The sequence below is a fragment of the Pristis pectinata genome, chromosome 29 (assembly GCF_009764475.1).
Source record: "Pristis pectinata isolate sPriPec2 chromosome 29, sPriPec2.1.pri, whole genome shotgun sequence".
In the NCBI taxonomy this organism is placed as follows: domain Eukaryota; kingdom Metazoa; phylum Chordata; class Chondrichthyes; order Rhinopristiformes; family Pristidae; genus Pristis; species Pristis pectinata.
This window is the reverse complement of record NC_067433.1, coordinates 16,861,767-16,872,516: the sequence shown is the minus strand read 5'-3', so window position 1 is coordinate 16,872,516 and position 10,750 is coordinate 16,861,767. Positions and strand designations below refer to the sequence as shown.

The 10,750-nt window shown below is 44.9% G+C and overlaps 1 protein-coding gene across 1 annotated transcript in view; it reads left to right on the top strand.

Annotated features, from left to right (window-relative positions):
• Window positions 1-10,750, top strand: part of LOC127584170 (deleted in malignant brain tumors 1 protein-like) — a 40,068-nt gene that overhangs the window by 16,812 nt on the left and 12,506 nt on the right. Inside the window, exon 4 of the mRNA XM_052040751.1 lies at window positions 7,026-7,329. Within this exon, the coding sequence (XP_051896711.1) occupies window positions 7,026-7,329 (304 nt within the window). The remainder of the gene's footprint in view (window positions 1-7,025; window positions 7,330-10,750) is intronic.

Genomic DNA, 10,750 nt, shown 5'->3' with positions numbered 1-10,750 from the left:
ACAGGTCGTGAGAAGGGTGATGAAAGTCCTTAATGATGGCCGTAGCTCTGCGAACGCAGCGTTGCTGATAGATCTCCATCAAAAAAATAAGAGGGGCACCAATGATCCTGCTGGCTGTCTTCACCATCCTATTGAGCTGCTGTTGTTCGTAAGCTTTACAGCTACCAAACCAGGAGGTGAGGCAGTAGGTCAGGATACTTTCAATGGTGTCCCTGTAAAAAGTGATGAGGTATGGAATAGGGAAGCCTGCCTTTCTGAGTCTCCGGAGGGGGTAAAGCCGCTGCTGGGCTTTTTAAACGATGGCTGCAATGTTACTGGTGGAGGTCAGATCATCTGCTAAGTGAACCCCCAGGAACATAATGTTGCTGACCCTCTCAACATTGGCCCCGGGCTGCTTGCCCTCCCCTTTTAGAACGTCCTCTGCCCACTCAGCACATCCTATACACTGGCACCATGGAGGCAACAGGTAATCGTGGAGTCTCATTTGCGGACACATATATGCTTGTCTGTACCTCTGACTATAGAATCACCAATCAATTTTGCTGGACTGGATGTTGTACTACCCTGCTCAGGCGTGATGCCACTTTTCTGACTGCCACTGTTATTTTCCCCTGAGTGGACAGCCCACTGCAAAAGCATCCAAAATGGTATCGTTCTCTGATAGGTTGATAGCCGCAGGAGACTGCTTGAATACATACAGGCCTCTGCCGGCAGTCTAACATCTCTTTGGCTGAACCACTGCTGTGACCACCTCCCTGAATCCATTATCTGCAAATATTTCTGCCTTGGTCTGTACGTCAATGTGTCCAACTACCGCTCCAATTGAATCATTTTGCTGAGACGGGTGCAACTGTGTACACCTCCTGCATTCAAAGTCTTCAGGAGTCTTAACTGCTCCCTGATCTCCTACTTCTGTCTATTGGAGCACACCACTCCACTGACAGCCATTACAGCATATTTTATAAAACAGAATCTATTTTAATTAAGGAGAAGCAAACAACCTAACTTGCACTTACCTTGTTGATACTTACCCTCTTCAATGAAGCCTGGAATTCACCAAAGCCAGCACTTTAACCTACCAGCTACACTACCAACTCAAAGCAGCCCCGATCAAAATGGTCGCGGCCGTGAAGCCTGCCTTCCTTGCAAACAATCTTTCAAGCGGTTCTGATTCCTCATTTCTGCTGCATTTTCTCAACTGCTAATCATTCTATATCATATTGGAGACTCCTTGTGACCTCGCAGCTGAGCTTCTTTCCTGCATTGGAGGAAATTTTGCAAAAATGTCTCTCAGTCAACAGTTTGTGGTAGAATTACACCATTCACTCAAAAGTGGGGAGAAGGACGAAGATAATGAATTGAGGGAGATGAAAAAATTTAAGCCAAGGTGAATGACAGGGAGAGCGGGAGAGAATATCAGTGAAATAAATATAAAACGAAGACAGGGAAATAACGATCCCAGGGAACGTAATGGAGGGATGCTGAGAGCCCACAATTATGGATCATTTTCAAGGCACGTGAAAATGATCACGGGCACTGGACGATGTTCTTCCCTTCCGGGATATTGAGAAATGTTTGCAAAGTAATTTTTATGACGGGGGGATGTGACATCATTATTTTTAGTCATTTTGTATGTAAATAACGTAAGACATTATGTGTGGACATTGAGAGACACGGTTGGATAATGATGGACGAGGAGATGAAATATTTGCTTTCTTTTTCTCACATAGATACTGGACAGCAAGGAAAAGGAATTAAACCGGCACCCAGCACTGTGAGATGTTTGCAAACGGTTGATGAGAGTATGGGTGGGGACAGGATCGCTGAATTATTTTTCCAAAGAGCCAAGCTCGGTGGTGGTGAAGCTGTGGGAAATGAAGAGAAGTGTGGTCACGGAGAACGCCAATGTGAGCTGGAATATAATCTTTGCAATGGGCTGAGCAATGTCTTCCAGAGCGGTAAACTGCGTGGACAAAACGTTTTTTTTATAGGGTCGGTGACTCATTTCCTTCTTAGATTATCTCAGGTCATTGGTTTCTCACAAGAAGGCGAATGAAAGAAGATGGACCTGTCAAATCCATTAATGGGCAGGTTCTTTCCTCATTGGTGCGTTACAGCAAACTGCAGTTCACGCTTCAATCGCACTGAAAACCTATTGGTTGTTTGGAGAGAAACATCAGAGACTGTGAAAAACAGTTGTCGGAGAAACAACTTTCAGATCAATTGGAGTATCAGAAGGTTTTGGAGAGACTATTCTATGTCCACAGTGGTTGCTCGGTTGAAGTTCTGGAACCATTGCTGCAACTGACCACCGGGAGAATGCTGCGGTCCTGCCTGGCACTAATTGTGTTGCAGATCTGGAACTGTGAGTTTAGTGAAAATATTGAAAGTATTCGGTTGTCAATTCACACGGTGCTTATTATTAAAATCTACAATCGCGTAAATTCATAGCTTTGTTACTGAACGTTGAGTAGTATGGATAGTAAAAATTGTTTGTCTCTCAGTTTTAATATTGTGATGAAACAATGCTGGTATATTAAACGGCTGGAATATGTCTTGCCCTTGCGAATCACTCACCTGTCCAAATCAACTCTGAATATGTTTTCATAATTAGAGTGCAATGGCAGAATGGATCAGAAAGTAGGGTGATTTTATTCAAATTCATGACGATGGAAAGAGAACAATGAAGTTTGGTATCTACTTTGCAGTTAAATTAATTACTTATTTTGGAATGTTTGTTATTTCTCCCTTGCGTTGGCAAGTGCTCCATTCTGCCGGTGAGAGTACATGTATTTCCATTACATTACATGTACTAACACGTTTTAACTTCCCATTGATGTTTTTGTCAAACAGCAAACCGTGAAATTTGCGCCGAAACAAAGCAAGTATATTCCTTTAGAATCACTAAATACCCCATCCATAACGCCAACCGCGCCCCCCCCCGCCCCCAGCTCCTTTGTGCTGTATTTCTGAATAGATTATTTATCTGAGGTTATCAGAACTGGGGAGCAGTCACTGTTGGAAAACAGTGCCGCGGATTCGGGAGTACATAACTCGGTTAGTGTGAACAGCAGCCAAACCTTCAGTTGTAACTGACTGAACGCGCGCACACATTCCTATCACTGGTAAGTATCAGTTAGAGCTCAATCTACAACCATCTGATCCAGTGAAGTGATCGAGTTTAAAGACTATCATTATGTTTCTGGAAAGACTTTGCACAGTTTGCATTATTAAACTCAATCTGATCTTGAGCGAACACTGTTAAAATTAACATTAATTTTGGTATTATTCTTAAATACAATGTTCGAAGGATGATGACACTGAAATTTGCAAACAGTGATGCAGTTCATTTAATTACTCCCAAATGTGTGATATTTTCTATGAAACTGAATTTTCCAATTTGCACTTATGTTCATCCGGAGAAAAGCAACAAACCATTTCCTCAGTGCACTTCCCCGTGATCAATTCTGTGGATGTGAAGTTTCGCAGTTTCTGAGATGTTGAAGTTTTCTCCACATTCCTTTAGGCCCCCGTCCAGGTTAAACGCAGACTGTATATTTTCGTGATAAATTGCGAATGGTTCCTTTACCTCCTTTCACGTACTTTATGTTAAATGTTTAATGTTAGCCCTGTCATAGAACAGGAATCCTCAGGCGAACAGTAGTATTAAAGGAAGGAGAAACAGAGTTAACGTCCAGGCAGAATAGGCGGCATTTGTGGAAAGTAAAACGGAATAAAAAGAGATCTCTGTCTCTCTTTCCGCAGAAGCTGCCTAATCTATCGAGTGTTTTTGACTTTTAGCTGGTTTTTTGAATTGGCTGTTCTATTTTTTTTTTAAAAAAAACAGAATGCAAGGCATATGTCTGAATTAATCGCAGATGTCGCTTGCAAATGATTTACTCTTAGGGAAACTGACCATTATGGCATTGAGATGTGTAAAGTATTTTTAGAGGTTTTTAAACGATGCTGAATGTCACTCTAATGCAAACTGCAGTTAATGTTCAGAATTAACTTACTAACAGCAATTGAATTGAATATCAATCGAGTTTGCGTAATTTGCAATGTACATTGGCATTTAAATATACTCTCTTCTGCGGCTCTTTAAATGACAACATTTTATTCCGTGATATTTCACCTTGGAAACACTGATGACTTAATTTCACTGTCGGAAGATAGAGTTAGAAGGTCATGGAGACAAACAACATGGAAATAGCCCCTCCGCCCATCGAGTCTGCGCCGAACAGCAACAACCCAATTCCAAATTAATCTTATTTTAAAATGTCCCTCTTTCTCAACATCCACCCGCAGATTCTACCACTAACCTACATACAAGAGACGATTTACAGTGGCCATTTTACTGAACATAACTTTCGTCTTTGGCAAGTGGGCAAAACCGGAGTGTCACTTGGGTAATGTGCATAATCCACACAGACAGCACCTGAGGTCAGGACTAAACCCAGATCTCTGGTGCCTTAATGCACTGGTTCAATTTGCTGAACGAACTGGAAATATCCTCCACGCAATCCTGGTCGTGCTACGACCGTGCAGTTGGAGAGACTCCGGTTTGAGTCTAACCGTCGGAGCTGCCTGCGTGAAATTTGTGCGTTGTGCGTGTGATCTATTGGGGTTTCTGCCGCGTGTTCTGGTTCCCACCACATGCCGATGCCTTGCTGATTGATAAATTAATTGGCTGCTAAAAATTATTCTTCGTGGGATGAGAAAAAGGAGACAAAGGACAGTTGATGGGCATTCGTGGAATGTAGCGAATGCAGGATGAAGGGAAATAAGGAGAGTAATGGAAATAATGAGCTTGTTCTTCCAGACCTGACATGGATCCGAGGGGTTGAATGACCTCCTTTTGTCGTTTTAGAAGTTTGGTTTTAAGAAATAAATTTCGAATTAAGAATTGCTTTTAAGAATTGTAAGTTAGTTTTACACTATACATATTGTAGGGGAAAATAACAGTAGGAGATGGAATGATATTGCTTCAACTTGCGTGAAACAATTACGTGGTCTTTATGCACGCCAGACAAAAATATTCCCCATGATTTCCAATCCTCAACTGGACTGGATCTATAAATATTTTGACTTAGTGAGACATAACCCTTCAGCAATGAAGGTGCTCTGCAGTCCATCAATCATTTCCTTGTCTACAGTCTGAGTTGGCGCGAGTCAGTGAACTGGACAGGCGGCAATATCGCGAACAAGGTTCACAAAATATTATTACAGTCTCCTTGAGGTTGTGAACATGAACATACTTTTCCCGTTCCTTAGAAGAAAACAGAAAATGCGTCAGGCAGTGCCTGTCACTGGACCAAAGGTGACAATAGCATTCAGGCATGAGAACAAAATGCACTGCTATTTCTGGATAATCCAGCGTATGAACGAACCAATATATAAACGCTGGGTTATTCTCTACAAACAAATCAGAAGATTTAAAATAGGTTCGCCATGACTAAATGGAGCAGCTGGAAAGTAGGATATGTCGGAGCAGAGTATCTTCAGTGGTCTGGGATCAGGTCAATTGCCTTTTATGCAGCAGGATCTGTTGAGGAAAAATGGAACATTGCAGACCTAGCGGAGGCAATGACATCAGTTCATTCGCAATATCTGGAAATCAATGAGTGTCAGAACACAAGCAGTTAAGATGAAAGAGGGTGGCATTCGGATCAGTTCATTTTGGTTTGCATTTTGAATTTAAATATATAAGAATCGAAGCCTGCGACAGAATGAGCGCCACAAACAGAAGCAATGCAAGGGAACAAACAGGGGTCGCTTCACCGTTGATTGCATAAGGCACCATCCCACTGGAATAAATAATTAGAATGTCATCAGAACAAATTTCCAGGGGAACATTGAAAGGCCAGTGGAGTTGCGCTAATTTGAGAGGTCACAAACGGGCTAAGAGAGTCACCAGGGGCCGAAAGCCTGACTTCTCTTTTATATTGTTCCCTGCATCTCAAAGCAGCAGATCCATCAGCAGCCATCCTCAGGTCTTGCAGAGAAGCAGAATGAAACAGACGTGACCACGGGCATCACAAGGAGTGAATACGCCCAGATGTCAGCAGATCTGAACCAGAAATCTTTACAAAGAAGGCAAGATGCGCATTAACAGCTGCCGAGGCTCATTTATACTTTCGTTAAAAACAAACAGATGAGAAGGTGAAACCACCCTTCTGTAACGGTTCGGTATATTCCGCTCAAGTTTATAGTTGAGACTTTTCCGGCTGATAGTTTCATTAGTTTGATGCCCCGCCTCCCCTCCTCCGCCCTCACATCGCAACCCCTCCTCTCAACACTCCTCCCACAGCCAAATCTAATTGTGTATTTCTCATTTCAGGCCGTCCCGGGGATTGTCAGCCTGACCCGTCAGGTAATCTTGCTGAACTTTCACTGTAAGAAGGGCTGGGCTACTGAGACAGATTATTTCTGAAGATCCAGTTGAGAGGTGACTGCTGCCTTCACGCGGAGCGAGAATGAGTCCGCTCCCGGCAGGGCAGCCGGCAGAGAAACTACTCCGCTGAGACTGTCCCACAGCTCAGAGCAACTCCCACTGTTCGTCCCATCTCTGAGTGCTGAGAGTGGCCTGATGTGAAGTTTCAGTTCGATTACTTTTACTTTGGCGTCCAGTTCCAGAAATGCCTTCACACCTTCAACCAATATTGGGTTCCTCTGCCCGGTTGATGTAGACTGAATACAGCGAAACACTGAACCGAGAAGCCCATCAGCCTCTCTCCGGTGAATGAAGAGGAGTGAGCAGCTCTCCTTGATAACCTGGGAGCCGCCTTCTTCCCAGTTCTCCAGACGTTCACCAGCTTACTGCCTGCTTTTGTCACGTTTAATAGTTCATTCGGGCTCTGCCACAGCCTGAGATTCTGGGTGACCATCACGCGGTACATGCGGAGTGTGAATATTTGGGACGGGGTGGGCAGGGAGCGGTGTGTTGCAGCGCCGACTGACCCGCGGCTTAAACCGGCGTTAACTTTTGATCTTTTATTTTTTAATGTTTTCCAGAAAGCGTGAAGTTGAGGCTGGTGAATGGGGGCAGTCGATGCGCCGGGAGACTGGAGGTTCATCACAAGGGAATCTGGGGAACTGTGTATGCTTACGGCTGGGAACTGCAGGACGCGGCTGTGGTGTGTCGGGAGCTGGGCTGCGGCGCCGCGCTGAAAGCCCCCGGCGGAGCTCAGTTTGGGGCAGGGTCCGGAACCGTTATGACGTCGAACGTTCAGTGCTCCGGGAGCGAGGCCGCTCTGCGGGAGTGCAGATCAGGTTCATGGGGTCGCTATGCCTATTCATCCTCCAACAATGCCGGCGTTATCTGCACAAGTAAACTTCAGGCTTTTGTCTCCTCGGTGCCGCCGGTTTGATGACTCGCGGGATGTCCCGGATGTAAAATAACCCGGACTGACCCCCCGCCGCGATTGACGGGAAACTGAACCCAGTTGGTGTCGCGATTATTCCCGTCGTGTTGGGTTAACAATTTGTGTCGCAGAACTCAAATTGTGACTTTGATTAAACACCTCCAACCGGGTGGATAAATGTTCGGCACTCGGCACAACTGCTGAGGGTGCGGCAGGTCGAGCAGCATCTGCGGTGGGAGGTAAAATGTCGCCGTCAAGACGGACACAGGTCCGGACCCGAAATGTCCACAATTCCTCTCCCCCCGCAGATGCTGCTCGTCCCGTTGGTTCCCCCATATTAGCCTTTTATTGCCCCAGTTCCAGCTTCAGACATTGTCACGGAATGATACAGCACCGAAATAGGACATTCGGCCCAATTTATTCCTGCCGACCAAGATGACAAACTACGCTCATACCATTTGCTCACGATTGTCCCCGTCTCCCTGGAACAATCTCCTTTCCATGCACTTGTCTCAATATATTTACATGTTATTTTTGTCCCTGCCTTAAATACTTCCTCAGGGAGCTCGTTCCGAATACGCACCACACTCCTGAAGAACTGGCCCTTCAAGGACACTTAAATCGTTGCCATCTCAACTTAAAGCTATGCCCTCCAGTGTTTGATTCCCTTTCCCTGGGAAAAAAGACTGTGTATTTACCCCATCTATAACCCTAATGATTTATCCGGCTCTATAACGACACGTCCCCTTTTCTCCACAAATAAGTGCACCCGGTCAGGCAGCGTCGTTGGAGAACAAAAACGATAATGAGAAAAAGTCAGGTGCTGGAAATATGAAATAATGTCAGGGAATGTTGCAATCAATGAGCACCTCAAGCAGCATCTGTGGAGGGAGAAACAGAATTAACACCTTCCTTTGCTCCATCTTCTCTGCAAATTCCTTTCCCCTCAATAGTTCCGAGTTCGGACGCGGTATCTTGGACATGGAACAGTCACTCTGCATTTCTCCCTCCAAATGCTGCCTGACGTGATGAGTTTTACTTTTGTTCAAAATCAGATTTAAAGCATTTGCAGTATTTTTCGAAATGTGGACATGATACTGGGTGAGTGTCACCGAGTGTGAATGTTTTGAATGTGCTCAATACATTAACCCGAGCGTCGCTGTGTGCTCACTGACAATTGCGCATCTGTAACTGCCAGTGGGCTGCAGTGTCGTGTCTAACTCTTGAATTGCTGCAATTAGTTGCGTTTTAGTCAGACATTTCCAGGATGTATTCGGAGTGATCATAAAGGAACGAGGAAATAGTTGCATGTCAGTGTGGTATGTGGCTTCGTGGGAGATCTGAGGGTGGTAGAGAACCAATGCTTTTGTGGCTCTTGTCTTTCTGCGAGGTGAAGTGCTGTGTCTTTCGCAACCTTGCAGAGTAAGTGCGATGCAATTACTCGAGGTGGTATACTGCTGTCAAGATTCGCGGAGATGGTGAGAAAGGGTGAACAGCATGATGGGAGGAGTGTTTAGGATTGTGAATATGGAGTCAGGCAGTTGAGTTGCTTTGTCCTGAATGATCTCAAGTATTATCGGAGCTGATACATGTAAGCATTTCCAGACGTTCCTGAGTTTTGACACATAGATGTCAGAAAGATGCTGCGGTGCCAACAGCTGTGGCATTTGCTACAAGGTAATTAAACGCTGATCAAATGTTTTCACCACAGATTTCTGTATCTCGTCTTGTCCAGCTTCTGGCCATGCTTCAGATGCTGTGATTTGGAGGTTTAGTTTGTCAAGGTGAGATGACTAGAGCTAAAGTCCAGTTGTATTCCTGGCACTTGTGCAGCACAAATGCTACGTACCAGTTATGGGCGCATGCCTGATCATTATTGAGGCCTTGCAGCACCACCTCAGGAAATGATAACAAAAATGAGCATTGTCCAAATGATTAGTAAATGTTAGCTGCTTACGACGTCTGATGGAAAATATGATATTAATTATACAGCCAAACAGCACTGGTTTAAGACGCTGCCTTACCTGCCGCGAATACCATGGCGGACGAGCTCTCTGGGACCTTTTCGTACAAGGACGAATTAAAGTCTGCATGTCCCTGGTTCTGGCAAAGCCACAACTTCCACAGCTGACTGTTCTGCCAACTTCCCTGCGACAAGTATTCCAGCACCAAATGCACACATGATTTCCTTCAACCCTGTACCGCCTCCAGCTCTGCAAATTGACATCAGCGCATTTTCCACACTTCCGGCCCCACTTGCTGAGTGATCCAGCACTTTCTCTTTGTTTCACACTTCCACCATCTGCATCGCTTTATATTGATTTTCAAATCTTATGAAATGAGCACTTTCAATGTTTCCTCATATGTTAGAAAACTCGGAACCCAAATGACATAAATGTGAATTATTTTAGCAAGGTTGAGTATTGATGCAATTTTGGAACGTCAGTTTCGTAGAAAGTTCTGATCTGTGCTGATGACACTTGGGAGGGTGGAAGAAATAGACCGCTGGAAGAACTCAGTGGATCAAGCAGCATTTGCTGCGGCTAAAGTTGTAAGGCGAAGTTTCGGGTCGAGACCCTGCATTAGGACTTCCTGAACAGGGAACAGACATGGAGAGTTCTGTGCCTCAGGAGATCCTGAGAAATGGCTGAACGCTTTCTGTGAGCAGTGGGAGTAGAAACTGCATGGCAGGACACGCAACTGACTCTCCACTTGAGTTCGCAGAGTGCTTCGGTAAATTTTCTGCAGGAAAGAAGGACGCGATATTGTGAAAAGTAGGTCTTGTCGAATTTTCCTGGCTGTGTCTATCTGTTCTATTCCCAGCCTCTTCCGTTGTAGCACGTTGCGATTAGTGAGTACGAGTTGGCAGAATTTGACGACATGTTGAGTTCAATCGGGCAGTGCGTTCACTAGGGATTTCTTCACATTTGACGGGAAAATCTTACATTCGGCATATCTGGTACATTTGAGGATATCTAGGGCAAGACGCAGTTGAAGTCAAGCTCTTTGACCCCCGTTTTGCCAAGGAGATAGAGCCTTTGCTTCCGTATCATTGGAGAGTCATGCACGGAAGAGTCAAGGCTGATTACAGGTGCTGGTCAGGCTTGACCACAATGATGCTCAGGTCACTAATTTGATTGAGGTTTTGGAGGAGCTAACGCCTAATGCTGATGAAGACAGGACGGTCATGATTTTCTGCTGAAATTTCTGTCAGGATTGTCACAAGGTCCAAAAGGTGAAGGCACACTGAATCCAAGGCGAGGTAGCCAGTTGGATCCAAAATGGGCTGCGTGACAGTGGGCAGAAGATAATGGTGAAGTGCTGTTTTTCACTTATTGGTGTACCACAGGGAACGGTGCTGGCAACGGTGGTGGAGTCAGATACAA